A 15,192-nucleotide genomic window follows, 5' to 3' on the forward strand; every position below is an offset into this window, starting at 1 on the left:
CATAAAAAAATTATTTGCACTTTGAAATGTTTCAGTGTAATAAGGTATTAAAATAAAGTTCACCCTCATCAATAAAACAGATAATACTCTTATATCACCATTTCAGTATAAAAGTGACGAGATCATTCCACACGATGATCATGATCATGATGAATGATCATTTAGATCATTCATTGAATTAAAAAAATTAAACTAAACTTTAACTCAGGCTTTCACTAAAGCCCTGAATACAGCAGTGGGACTGATCACTCGTCTCTTCTCCACTTGGTTTTTGCGAGTTATGTAGATAGACATTTTTGCTTCTCCTACAATAAAGTTGATCAGTTCCCATTTCTGTTTTTTTGTTTGGTGGTATCCAGCACCAAAAATAAAACGTACCTGAGTCCACTTTTCACCAAACAGATTAAAAATTGTATCCAGCAGCTCAAACAGAGGGTTAAGTCTTTAACATTCTGAGTAACAATGAAACACGGTTTCTGTTTCGTTACAGAAGGGACACGACTTTAAAACATCAGAATTCAGTTTAGAAATTAAAGCATTGACCCCAACTGCACCATGTAAAATTCTCCACTGTAGGTCACCAGCTCTTTTCCTAAGCAGCATTTTATAAAACACCCTCCATACCGGCTTAATGTCATCTAGAACCCCAAGTGTCTTCCTCCACACTGTATCCACCCGCCTGTCAGGTTGTCTTTAATTCATCACTTTTACACAACATTTGTAAATTTCTTTCCCTTTTGCTTCATAAATTGGTAACACATGATCTTTTTCTGCATCAAGATAAATGCCCTTGTATCCATTTAGGTTGGGTAAAAGCTCAAGTTCAGGAAAGGGGTCACCTTCGTCTGGTGTTTCTGTTCCATCATGATATTCCTTTATCAGGTTCAGCTCATCCTCCAGTTTGTTGATCCATCTTTTTATGATGTCGTCTGCATGCCGTAGTGACCTCAGGCCGAGTTCCTCTGCCGCCCCTCTCGTGTCCTTGAACTCTGGTCCTGCAGTGTCCACTAGTCTCTTGAGTGTTGTGAACTTTTTTGATTGTGTGATGCGTGTGATACCTGGTGAACTGTCCTTAATGTCCATACGTCCTCCTCCCACTAAAGGCTCTTCTAGGAGCCAGTGCAGAGAGACGGCAGGGCCGTGAGAGCCAGGTTTAAACAGAGTCCATGCTTTAAAAACACTTTTATAAAAATTAGACATGTTAGAAACATTTAAAACAGTTGGGTCCATTAAAAATAAGGTGCGATCACAATCAAAGTCGTTAACTCTTCTGAAAATAAAACTAGTGACATCTCCCCAAACCAGGAATTCAGAGCTAGACAAGTATTTTTGTATGGTCTGAAAACGGAAGGTTGTGGTTCTACTTCTGACATCCACCAGTCCTTGACCTCCTTCTTCTTTGGGGAGAAATAAAACACTCTTTGGAACCCAGTGCAGTTTGTCCCACACAAAATTAACCAGTAGAGCTTGCACCTTCTCAATCAACCCAGTAGGGGGCTCTAGGCAGGCTAGGCGATGCCACAGCATTGATGCCACTAGGTTATTAACCACTAGTACCCTCCCCCTGAGGGACATATTTGGTTTAAGCCATTCCCATTTTTTTAGTTTGCCTTCTATTTTTTCTTTGATCCCTTCCCAATTTTTCTTTTCTTCATTTAAGTAAATGCCCAGGTATTTAAATTCTCCTTTTTTCCATTCTAGCCCACCTGGTAACTTCAGCAGACCTTGGGACCAGTGTCCTATTGCTATCGCTTCGCTTTTTTTCCAGTTGGATCTAGAGGAAGACACCAGACCAAAATCAAAAACCACCTTTACTAAAATCTCAATTTCAGCTTGATTTTGTACTAAAATCATGACATCATCAGCATAGGCAGATAAAACATGTGGAACAGTAAAACCAGGTACAGTAAAACCATTTAAGGAAGCTCGTAGTCTGTGTAAAAAAGGTTCAATCGAAAGAGTGTATAATAAACCTGATAAAGAACACCCTTGTCTTATTCCCCTCTGTACCTTAAAAGGAGCACTTAACCCTCTGTTGATCTTGAGTACACTTTCCACATCCTGGTACATCACCTTCATCATTGCTATAAGACTAGGGCTGAGACCAAACACCTCCAGAGTCTTCCAGAGGTATTGGTGCTCAACCCTGTCAAAAGCTTTTTCCTGGTCCAGTGAAATCAGACCAAGATCGACTGCCAATGACCTGGAGACGACCAAAACGTCCCGAATCAAAGAAATATTGTCAATGATGGACCTATTGGGCACACAGTATGTTTGGTCTGGGTGGATTACTGAGTCCATGATGTCTCTGAGACGGTTAGCCAGTGCTTTAGACATGATTTTGTAGTCCGTACACAGCAGTGACACTGGACGCCAGTTCCTGATGTCCTGGAGATCTCCTTTCTTGGGGAGAAGTGTAATCACTGCCCTCCGGCTGCTCAGGGGTAGACACCTTTCCCTGCAGCTTTCCTCAAGGACCTCCAGCAGATCTTCCCCAGCTCTTTCCAGAAGAACTTGTAGAATCCCACTGGCAGGCCGTCAATTCCAGGTGCTTTTCCTCCTGGCATGGTTTTCACAGCAGCCTGCAGTTCCTCCAGAACCAGTGGACCTTCTAGTGCTGCATTATCCTCTGAGGAAACCTTTGGAAGTCCCCTGTAGAAGTTGTCTAGCAGCTCTTTGTTGTCTCTGTGTTCACTCATGTACAGTTCTTGATAAAAGTTCGCAGCATACCGTCGGATCTCATTGGTGTGTGTTATGTATTGTCCATTTCCTGTGTGTAATGTGTGTATGTATCTACTCTGACCATTCTTTTTCTCCAGTCCAAAGAAGTACGTTGATGGAGCATCCATTTCATTAGCTCCATTGAATCTGGACCGGATGAGAGCACCTTGCGCTTTTGTACCCAATAGATCCGCCATTAACGCCTTTTTCACTTTGAGTTCCTCAACATGCCTTCTATCTCCTGTGGACTCGGCTAAAGCCTGGAGTTCCACTATTCCTATCTCCAGGCTTTTAACGACTTGGTGATGTCCCTTGTGATGTTGACAGTGTACTCACGACAGAGCTGCTGGATTAAAACTTTGCCATAGTTCCACCAATGTCTACGGGAGGAGAATAAATGTTTTTCATTTTTAAAAGATGTCCAAAAGAATCTAAAAGCCTAGTAAAATTAGCATCATCCAGTAAGGAAACATTAAAATGCCTGTACGCACTTCTGTGTTTCAGATTTGCAATAAAAACTCTGCATCTGACTAACGAATGGTCTGAGAAGCTAACAGGCGTAATTTCGCTAGCTTTAAAAACATTAAAGTTGTGTCTAAAACAATAAAACCTGTCTAACCTAGCTATTGAAATAAAGTTATCTCTAAAATATGCCCATGTGTACTGTCTTTGGGTTCCATGTAGCCTCCTCCATAGGTCTACCAGATCATGAGTTTTTATGAGATGTGTTAATGTGTTCTTGGATGCTGCATGAGGTTCTCTGTGGTTCCTGTCTACTGAGTCGTCTTGTGTACAGTTAAAATCTCCTCCAATGAACAAATAATCATTTGGATCACAGCTGGTTAAAAGTTCACTTTGTTTAAAAATAACTCTTTCAGGACCTCTGGTTGGGGCATATACATTAATTAGTGTCAGGTTAAAAAGCTCATAATTAAAAGTTATCTGCCAGCGATCACTTCCTGTTTGATATAAGACTCAGGTACAAAATGCTTAGCAAACAGAACACCGGCTCCTGCACTGAGCTCTCCGAACTCAAAACTACTTCCCCTTCCCATTCTAACTTCCATTTTGACTCATAGTCTTTGTCACAGTGATTTTCCTGCATGAACATTACATCAGTTTTCTTTAATTTAATTAAATCAAAGAGTTCTGCCCGTTTTCTAACATCCCTTCCTCCCCTTATATTTAAGGAAGTAATGTTGAAATCTGTCATGAAAAAAACTAAGAGAAAAAGAGAAAAGTAATCCCCATCAGTTCCAGGCTGTAGTTTATACACTCTCCTCGTCTCCCTGTACCAGACCTTGCCTTGTTCTTGTCACAAACTTTTTGAGTCTATACACCTCCTGATCTGTGAAGTTCTTGTTTTTTGTCGTTATTATGGTAATTGCAGATTCCACAAAGTTGAGTTTATTTGGGAAGTATTGTTCTATTTTGACTCCCTTCATGTTTTTTGGAGAAACTGTTTGATTTCTTTATCCTTGTATGTTTCTGTTTTCTCTTTAACGGTCTCTCATCACTGTCTGTTTCTGTATTGGTCTCTGGGTTACTGCTCGAATCTGTCTCGGTTTTTTCTTATCAGCTGTGATCTGCTTTTCATTTTTTGTTTCGACTGGACCTTTCTTTCTGGATTGAGCTCCACCGCTTCCTAGTTTTAGCTTTCTCTTTGACCTGACCGGAGTAAACTCACTGTCATCTGTCATGGCCATGTCTGTTCTTTCGTACTCATCAATGTTTTGGCTGTTATTTAACTGTATGTTATTTTCAGTGTTTTTATTCATGTTACCTTGTGATTTTTCGATTTCTGTCTCTGTATGATTTATTTCTGACTCAGTGTTTTTCCCCCTTCTTGACTTTCCATGGTTGGTTCCTGCTGTTTGTTTTCATCCTGACCCTCTGTTTGTGTGTTATCCTCTCCACTGACCTGGTTGTCTTCACCTTGTACCTTATCCTGACTATTCTCTGGTACTGTTTCTGTCTCCTGTTCACCTGCTGCCTGTTCTTCGGGGCAGTTCCTAGCTAGGTGCCCCTCCTGACCACACCCGAAACACTTCAAACCTCCAGAAGTTGCATAAATAGTGTTCTATAGTAATGTTAAATGTACTGTTAAATAGTGTATTCTTCTCCATCCAGCTTAACTTTAAAAACAACATTGAGGTCTTCATCTCTGTTGTTGAGAACTATGAAAGCCTGTCGTCTATAGGAGAAGATATACCTGAGCTCGGGGTCTTTGCAGCCTGTCGGTATCATTTTAATAGGAGAAACTACTTTTCCGTACCTGGACAACAGTGATAGGAGATCTTTATCATCAATGAAGGGGGGACATTAAACAGGATCACACGTTTAGCGGGGGTGCTAAGGGGAGAAACTTTCATCAAGGTCCCTTTTATAACAACGTCCTCCAAAACCACAGTCTCAGCTTTCTGAACCTCGTCCACAAACATGACCACAGACATATTCATCCTCACGGCAGTAACAACGCTCTTCACCCTGATTAGCCACCACTGCAGCGCATTCCTCCACCGAACACACTGCCCTGACCAACACTTTAAACCCGGGGCTCTGGGTTAGAGTTTTAAACACCATGACACCGGCAGCGAGCCCACTGCACCGGCGTCACACACACACACACACACAATAACCACACTACTCACCACTCACGCTCTTTACACAAAGAATATAGCAAAAAGATAGAAAATAGAGCTTTCACTCGCACCCTCCGTCCACGCTCACACACTCACTCACTCACACATGTGGAGAGAGAGAGTCATAGAGACAGAGAGAGAGAGAGAGACAGAGAGAGAGAGAGAGAGAGAGAGAGAGAGAACATGCTGCAGTTATCCTCTTTAGGGAAACACTCTAAGGTTTTGTGTCAAATCCCACAACAAATTGTTGTTGTTGTTGTTGTTGTTGTTGTTGTGAAAACCTTCAGAGAAAATTTTGCTGTGTTGAATAATGTTCCAGTTGAAATAAGAGTTACAGCTTTGAGAATAATTCATTAATTAGTAAATATAGTGGGCGTGTACAAACAGAAAAGGACAGCCCTTTAGTGAGAACAGATTAAGATCGTTTCATAAAATCTACAGAATAAAGTTTTTAAAGTCTTTTTTTTTAATGCAGTGATATTTATATATTATTCAGTTACGCAATATGTTTACAAAGACACGCCCATAGGCCCAGGATATGACATCAGCAGCAGCAGCATCTTGTCACCATGGAAAGATTAGGAAACTTCACACACACACACACACACACTCACACACTCCTAAATCTAATCAATCTATTTCAATCTAATTTAATCCAATTCAATATAATATAATATAATCTATTCTAATCCCATCTAATATAATATAATCCAATCTAATATAATGTAATATAATCCAGTCCAATCCGATCTAATCTAATATAATCTAATTCCATCTAATATAATATAATCCAATGTAATCTAATCCAAGTCAGGCTAATCTAATCTAATCCAATCCAATCTAAACTAATCCAATCTAATCCAATCTAATCTGCCCCACATTCTCCCTCACACCAGAGCTCAGGTGTCTCGACTGTCTGACCCACCCCTCTCTCTTCTGTCCATCTCCATCCCCTTCTTATTTTATCTCGTCTTCTTTACACTGTGTTTCTCACATGAAACCATGTTGTTAAAGAAAGTTCAAGTGATGACTAACACCTTATAATGTACTTCAAATCCCCAAATCCAACTCTAAAACGCAGAAACCAAAAGGAAAGCTTTCAGAAAATGTATTTTTATTTTATTTTTATTTTTATTTATTTATTTATTTTTATTTTATTTTATAAATATAAGTGGCAGTTTTTCTCAGCCACAGCATGTGATCATCATCAAACATGAATAAACACACACACACACACACAGGTGGAAATAAAATCCATCCATCATGAGGTGAATCCAGCCAGAGGAGACAATCAGAATAAAGTGTCAAAAAAAAGAGGACACAGGAAGTTATCGCTTTCATCGTGTAAAGGTAACAGTTTACAGTCACACACACACACACACACACACAGCATGCTGAGTGTCAGTACCACATGGTGCTGTGGTAATGAATGCGTTCAGACATGGAGATAAACGCAGCGTTGTTACACTATCACTGAGAGGAATACAGAGAGACTCATGAATATTAATGAGCTGGAGCTTTTCTCTCTGCTGATTGGACAAAGTGGCTGAGTGTGTAAATGATGTCTCTCTCTCTCTCTCTCTCTCTCTGTTTTATATTCTATACACACGCATGCACTTACTCACACACACACACACACACACACACTCCTTGCGTATGCTCGATTTGCCTCCATTAGCAGCAGTGAATGCATTTATTTTCTTTGTTGCATTATTAATTAAATTTAATAACCTCAGTTATTATCTCTCTCACGTCCTTAACTGTAAAGATGTTTATAAAAACACTGAGACACACAGACAGTGAGATAACACACATGAGAACACATTCACTATTAGAACACTACAGAGCTGCACCACCTTAATGTTCTTTCAGTGAGTGCAAACAGATACATAAGCCACCCCCCCCCAAGTCTAACTGACAGATACAGACACTTTATCTCCTTTATTATCTTTAGGACTGACAGAAAAGAGGCCACGCCTCCTCCATTAACTTCACTAGGACTAATACTTAAAGAGGCCACACCTCCTCCACTAACTTCACTGGGATTGACACTTAAAGAGGCCACACCTCCTCCACTTCACTGGGATTGACACTTAAAGAGGCCACACCTCCTCCACTAACTTCCCTGGGACTGACACTTAAAGAGGCCACACCTCCTCCACTTCACTGGGATTGACACTTAAAGAGGCCACACCTCCTCCACTAACTTCACTGGGATTGACACTTAAAGAGGCCACACCTCCTCCACTAACTTCACTGGGATTGACACTTAAAGAGGCCACACCTCCTCCACTTCACTGGGATTGACACTTAAAGAGGCCACACCTCCTCCACTAACTTCCCTGGGACTGACACTTAAAGAGGCCACACCTCCTCCACTAACTTCCCTGGGATTGACACTTAAAGAGGCCACACCTCCTCCACTAACTTCCCTGGGACTGACACTTAAAGAGGCCACACCTCCTCCACTAACTTCACTGGGATTGACAGTTGAAGAGGCCACACCTCCTCCTGACTGACATTAATAGAAACATGCCTCCTTAGGTTTTACTGTGACTGCAGCACAGAGGCCACACCTTCTCTATTTACACTGGTGACTCAGTATTAGAGCAATGCCTACTTTGTTTTTTGGGGGAATGAAAGACACAGAGGCCACACCTCCTTTATTTACAGTTGAACTGACAAGTACAGAGGCCACGCCTCCTTTTTTGCACTTGAACTGACAGGTACAGAGGCCACGCCTCCTTTATTTACACTTGAACTGATGGGTAAAGAGGCCACGCCTCCTTTATTTACACTTGACCTTACAGGTACAGAGGCCACGCCTCCTTTATTTATGCTTGACCTGGCAGGTACAGAGGCCACGCCTCCTTGAGTGACACAAAAGCATGCAGTGCAAAAGGAAACTGAATTGTTTGTAAATATAGTCCCTGTGTGTGTGTGTGTGTGTGTGTGTGTGTCAAACTGAACAGTCATCACCCCTCCATAGACACTGATCTGAATCTGTATCATTAATATTATTCATGTCGATGAGAATAAACCCAGATTACAGAACAGGAAGTGTGTTTAATTTCAGACTGAGAGGCGGAGCTTCATCCACAAGAAGAAGAAAAACACACACTGTAAAAGAGCCGCAGCATCGAGAGCAGAAGCCTAAAAGTGCTTACCGTCAGCAGTGTGTGTGTGTGTGTGTGTGTGTGTGTGTGTGTGCGTGTGTGTGTGTGTGTGTGTACGTGCCAGTGCAGCAGCCTGGTGCTTTAGATGCGCCACTGGTCCTGTAGGGCTAAAAATAGAAACTTGTCCTCGTCTCTCATCTCTCCTCATACAGAGAGGAAATGCAGAGCTATCATAGCAAAAGTATACACCCCTCCTCCTCCTCCTCCTCCATTACAACCATTACTGCTCTCTTTCTCATCCTCTTCATCATCAGGACAGTCTGATACACAAACAACTATTTTGTTGTTGTTGTTTTTTCTCTTTTACCCTGAACAGGTAATGCTCACTGAAAATGCTTACTGAAGAGATTTAATCAGAACACACACACACACACAAACACATACCCATACACACACACTCATACAAACACACTCATACACATACACACTCAGACACAAACTCACACATACACACACACACTCACACACTCATATACACACACACTCGCAGACACACAAACTCACATACACACACACTCACATACACACACACACACATACACACTCATACACACAGATTTACACACAAACTCATACGCGCACACACACACACAGTGTGTAAAAGTCCAGGGTTGTTCCTCTAACACAGAGAGTGAACACTGTGCCTCATTTCTCCTACAGAGAGATGTGAGAGAGGATGGAACAGACTGGAGAGACAGTGATGAGGAGTGAATGCTGAAAGACTCTACAGAGCAACACTTCTGAAGACAAAAGAGTACAAAGAGAGTGTGTATGTGTGTGTGTGTGTGTGTGTGTGTGTGTGTGTATGTGTGTTTAAAATACTAAAAATCTATGCTCTGGAGATCTATTTCCACCAAACAGAACAGAATCTCTCCAGAACCTCTCTTCACACTGCACTTAACCCTGCGTTACTGATGTACTAACCCCACTTTAACCCCGGGAATGATTGATTGAAAGAATGATTCACGTGTCATTTAGAGTTCAGAAAGTGAATCATTATATAATATAGTTGTTTACCTTATTGACTCTTTAAAAAAGCAAATCATTCCCCAAAAAAAAACAATTCTAAAAAGTGTCAACTTCATGATTCAGATTCATTTAACAGATTCATTTAAGACTTGTTCAAAATGAATCAGAACATTTCAACATAGTTTGGTGTCACTTCACAATTGTGATTCATTTACCTCAGTGACACTTTTAAAAAACAAATCATTCCCAAACAAAACATTTCTACAAAGTGTCAATTTCATGATTCTGATTCATTTAACTTAATGACTCGTTCAAAAAAAACAAATCAAATCATTTCTGCATAGTTTTGTGTCACATCACTTCATGATCTGATTACCTTAGTGACTCTTTCTCAAAAGTGAAAAATTCACACAAACAAAACATTTTTAAATAGTTTAGTGTCACTTCATTATTCAGATTCATTTAACTTCATGATTCAGATTCATTTAACTTCTTGATTCAGATTCACTTAACTTCTTGATTCAGATTAATTTAACTTCTTGATTCAGATTCATTTAACTTCATGATTCAGATTCATTAAACTTCATGATTCAGATTCATTTAACAGATTCATTTAAGACTCGTTCAAAAATGAATCAGAACTTTTCTAAATAGTTTGGTGTCACTTCTCGATTGTGATTCATTTACCTTAGTGACTCATTCAAAAAAATCTCATTATTCACTTCTAATTCTATATTTCTTTGTTTATTAAACTCCACTGGAAAAAAATGCTTTAAAAACATCTGCTTGTAACCGTTATTGAAAAATACTGATTAATTCCATCATTTTATATCAGACACAAATATACTGTGGCATTCTTTAACATTTATCAGGATATTGATGTTTCTTCATCATATTTCCAGCCCTCAGATATCTCAGATCTGGAGTAGAAACTCGAACACACTTCCTCCCTCCACCTGCACTCCATCCATCTCTCTACAGAGCGACAGATCCATAAATCTGCTCTTCATCACACTCACTCACTCACTCACCTAGAAAAACCAATATCATTTCCAGCAGCTACTGAGAATCTCAGAGTCATAAAACACTCACGTGGAAAAGTCAGTCCGGTTTGTGCCGAAGATTTCTTTCACTCTATCACCAACAAACCAGCTTTCACACGGCAGTGATTCATTCTCTCTCTCACACACACACAGCAGCTATGACTCTCGCATGGGTTTATATTACTGCACTCGCACACATACATTTCTACAGCAACAACTCACTCACTGAACTACGGTGTCCTAGAAGTTCAGAACTCATCAGAGAACATGAGGACGAATCAGACAGAGTGGGAAAGGTAGGTATAGTGTGTGAATGGAATTCTGACCTCTGATTGGACGAGACATCTGTCACTCAGGATCTACAGGAAGTAGGAAATTGTGTATCTATATTTATCTTTTTAAGAAAATGGAGTTCATTCAGCTCTACTGTGAGGAAGGACCCAAGGAGAATTCCCAAGGCACTAAGAATAATGCTGAATATGAGAATATGACGCTGCCACCACCACCATGCTGCACCAGGTCACCTGTGTGGGGTTTGTGTTGGAATTTTAGGAAGTTAAATTGTTACAGGAACAGTCTCAGGAACAGTCTCAGAGAAGCCGTACAAAGACTCTGAGCAATTTGTTTAAAAAAGACTCGATTTAAAAGATCTATTCGTTTGTGAGGTCTACAGTTGTGTCTAGGCTTAAACCTTCAAATCAGCAGAAACTCATAATGAAGTCTGATCATCTGCACAGGTCTGCTCTCAATCTAATCAGAGGCTAAGCAGAACTCCATTAGGAGGATCTACAGGGGTTCCATGAAGCTCCTGACCTGAGAACAGTTCTGCGCTTTAGAGCAGAAAGAGCTCAGGACACGTGAGAGGTGATGTGAGGACGTCTGAGAGAGGTTTCTGAACCAAAGTGTTCACGTAGATCCTGGATCAGTCTAATGGAGCTTTATGGAGCTTTATGGAGCTTTATGGAGCTTAATGGAGCTTAATGGAGCTGTTTTATCGAGACAGAGAGAGCTGCTCATAATTACTTCCCAGAGTTTGCCTTTATCCACTGCTCCTTCTCCTGTTTCTCCTCTGCCTCTCCTCTTCGGTCATCAGCTCAGGGCTAATGATGTCTCACTGCAGATCCTCTGAGAGATCATACTCATGTCCCCCGACTGTTCCTCCATCCATCACATGCTGTAAGCCACTAACTTAGAGTCATTAAGCTCCAACTGCCCAATGACACTAAATACAGCTGCCAGCTACACACACACACACACACACACACACACACTTTTAGGTTATCAGTGTTTAAGCTCCACCTCTCCACATGAGTGTCCTAAAGCCCTTCACCTGCCCTAAAGCCCTAAAGTGCCCTTAAAGCATCTTAATACCCACCAAGTGTCTGAATTCTTTCTAATGCCCTCCAGAGGCCTTTTAATCTCTTCAGTTACCCTTTTCACATGCCCTCTTATATCCTAAGCCCTAATGCCCTCCTAGTGTGCCCTTGCCTTACCACATGCTCTGATGCCCATTTAGTGTCATCCATGTGTCCTTCCAGTGTCCTTTAATACCCCAGCCCATGCTGTAGTGCCCTCTCTCTGCCCACCATGAGTGCTGACAGCTCCACCGTGTCCCTTTTATCATATCAGCTGTAAACACTCGTTTCCTCTCTAACCCATAATATTCAACTTTGTCGTGATGGTTGCCTTGGCAACCTCTTAGGGTGCCTTTTGAGAGACAGCAGCTAATGTTTTTATTGCGAACTTAAAGACGCTGTGCTTGGAGAGATTCTCGGAAATGAGCTTTCACTTCATTTGTTCATTACTCGACTTCTCGTGCATCTTCAGTTTCAGTTCTATTTCCATCAACAAGATTTATTTCTCAATTATAATTATTTTTAGAATTTTACAGAATATTGCAATAGAAAGAGAGAGAGAGAGAGAGAGAGAGAGAGAGAGAGCAGGTAGAAGGAGAAAAAGATGCAGAGAGAGAGAGAGAGAGAGAGAGAGAGAGAACAGGTAGAAGGAGAAAAAGATGCAGAGAGAGAGAGAGAGAGAGAGAGAGAGAGAGAGAGAGAGCAGGTAGAAGGAGAAAAAGATGCAGAGAGAGAGAGAGAGAGAGAGAGAGAGAGAGCAGGTAGAAGGAGAAAAAGATGCAGAGAGAGAGAGAGAGAGAGAGAGAGAGAGAGAGAGGGAGAGAGAGAGCAGGTAGAAGGAGAAAAAGATGCAGAGAGAGAGGGGGGGGGTGGAGAGAGACAGACGGGGGGGGTGTAAGTTGTAGTTTTGTTCCTGTTATTTCTACATAAACCAGCTTTAGTGATGCTGATTCTGGGATGCAGCACTGTCTCCATGGCAACGGCTCCCTCCTGCACACGGCAGAGAGAATAGTGAGATTATGGAGGTATGTTGTTGTGACTTTTGAGAGTTCACACTGTTTCTGTGAATAATCACGCTCTGCTCTCTCACTGCACTCTGAGACGTGGGAGATCTTCTCCTCTTCTCAACTCCTCCGGTGTTCATCTTCACTTCTGAAGAAATGTGCACCAAATAACTCTGACCAGCGCGCTGTGTAGTGGACAAGATCGGACACACCGGACAGAGCGGAGGATCCGATCACACAGAGAAAAAGTTGAAAAGTGTCACTTGTTGTAAATGATTTATATGTTTCTTTTTGTTTACAAAAGGATAAACATCCTCAAAAAAAGCTTTTATTTTTATTATTATTTTTAAAATCTTTACTAATCTGTTAAACAAACGGATGGAGTCTGGATTTTACAGACACTGTCTCCTGCACCCAAAAGTATACGAGTTGTACCTGTAAAGGAACGACTCGGTTCGGGTGAAATGCGTTACCATGGCAATTGATCAATTAAAAGGCCGTGGCGTGTGTTGTGTGTTTATTTATATATTTTGTATAATACAGATAATAAACTGGTTTTATTGGAGCTGCAGTAAAGAGAGTGATATTTGCGGGGTTGCAAGATTTCAGGCAATTTTTGTTTTTTTAGTTGTTTTATTATTATTATTATTATTTTACCTGCGCAGGGCTGGACGGAAACGCGGCGATTGGCGGGACATCCAAAATCTTCAGCTCGTACATGTGGCCGTTGAGGACCACCGACGGTCTGTAGACGCGTCGCGCGCGGGTCGGGTTGTACGTCTCGGAGAAGTCGTCGTACACGAATCGGCGGATGATGGAAGTTTTGCCCACGCCGGAAGCTCCGATCACGGCGATGCTCAGCGTCTCCACCATCCCGAGGTCCCGCTTTATTTCAGCCGATAATTCACTGACGGGTCGCACGCGCTACGATGGCTCCGGGGTGTTGGGGTTTTTATGGCGCGCTCTTTGGTGGATCATCTTCCCATTCCGTCGGTCATGTTCACATCATCAGATGGGTCTGGACGGACGGAGTATAAATGAAGCAAGAAGACACGGTAGATCTCCATCACCTTCCTGAACGCATCCCGTTACATTAAAGCATCGGCATCGCAAAGAGTCTTTGATCAAATCCGACACCGAGACCGCTGTGCGCGCGCTTGGAGCAAAATAAAATGCTGCAAAGCATTCGGGCATGGAGCATCACAGCAATAAAACGGCTCCAGAAATACCAGCATCACACATTTAACGACTCGCAAGCGCGCGCACACACACATACACACACGCGCGCGCGCACACGCACACACAATACGATTTACAAACGGAGGCTGTGGTTGCGCAATGTTCATTTTAATAGCAGATCCGTGGACTGAAGCCCAGAGACCTAAATGAACTACGATCATCATTTCAAGTCCAGAGACCGAGACACCAAAATCTGTACTGGAAAATCCCCTTACAGCGCGCGCTCAGGCAGATTAATTATATAGACGGTAGGAATGGACAATATGAGGAAAAATATCACATCGCGATATTTGGAGACATTTCTGTTTCACGAATTATATACCACACACACACACACAGCTCTGGAAAAAAATAAGAGACCACTGCAAAATAATGAGTTTCTTCTGTTTTTTTCTTACAGGTATATATATGCTGCCAGAACAGCCCTGACCCGTCGAGGCATGGTCTCCACTAGATCCCTGAAGGTGTGCTGTGGGATCTGGCACCAAGATGTTAGCAGCAGATCCTAATTGCTGTAAGTTGCCTCCATGGGTCCCACCTCACAGCTTACATGACCTAAAGGACACTGTTCCTTCGTTGTACCACTTTTGATAGATACTGACCACTGCAGACCGGGAACACCCCACAATAGCTGCAGTTTTGGAGATGCTCTGATTCAGTGGTCTAGCCATCACAATTTGGCCCTTTTGGTCAAACTCCTTACACTTGTCCATTTTTCCTGCTTCTAACATCAACTTTGAGGACAAAATGTTGACTTGCTGCCTAATATATCCCACCCACTATAATATATATATGCATCCTGAATATGAAGATCATCAGCTGCTTCAGATCATTTAGTTATTATAAAGGAAAGGATCTCTGTGAGCCTCTTATCCTCACACTCACCAAGCAGAAGTGCACGAGAAGTTCCTGAAATAAAAATCAGCTCCAGCAGCATATGATGTTTGTAGATCTCTCTCTCTCTCTGTGTGAAAGAGATGAGATTTAACCTAATGAACCTCATTCAGTAAGAGAGTAAGAACATCCGATCAGCCATAACATTA

General features: G+C 41.7%; 1 protein-coding gene across 1 annotated transcript in view; it reads right to left on the reverse strand.

Moving 5' to 3' along the window:
• The window catches only part of rasl10a (RAS-like, family 10, member A), a 20,707-nt gene extending 6,438 nt beyond the window's left edge, over window positions 1–14,269 (reverse strand). Inside the window, exon 1 of the mRNA XM_058374497.1 lies at window positions 13,568–14,269. Coding sequence (XP_058230480.1) covers window positions 13,568–13,783 — 216 coding nt within the window. The 5' untranslated portion in view covers window positions 13,784–14,269. The remainder of the gene's footprint in view (window positions 1–13,567) is intronic.
• Window positions 14,270–15,192: the final 923 nt, after the last annotated feature.

Source organism: Hemibagrus wyckioides, linkage group LG22, assembly GCF_019097595.1.
Source record: "Hemibagrus wyckioides isolate EC202008001 linkage group LG22, SWU_Hwy_1.0, whole genome shotgun sequence".
Lineage (NCBI taxonomy): Eukaryota > Metazoa > Chordata > Actinopteri > Siluriformes > Bagridae > Hemibagrus > Hemibagrus wyckioides.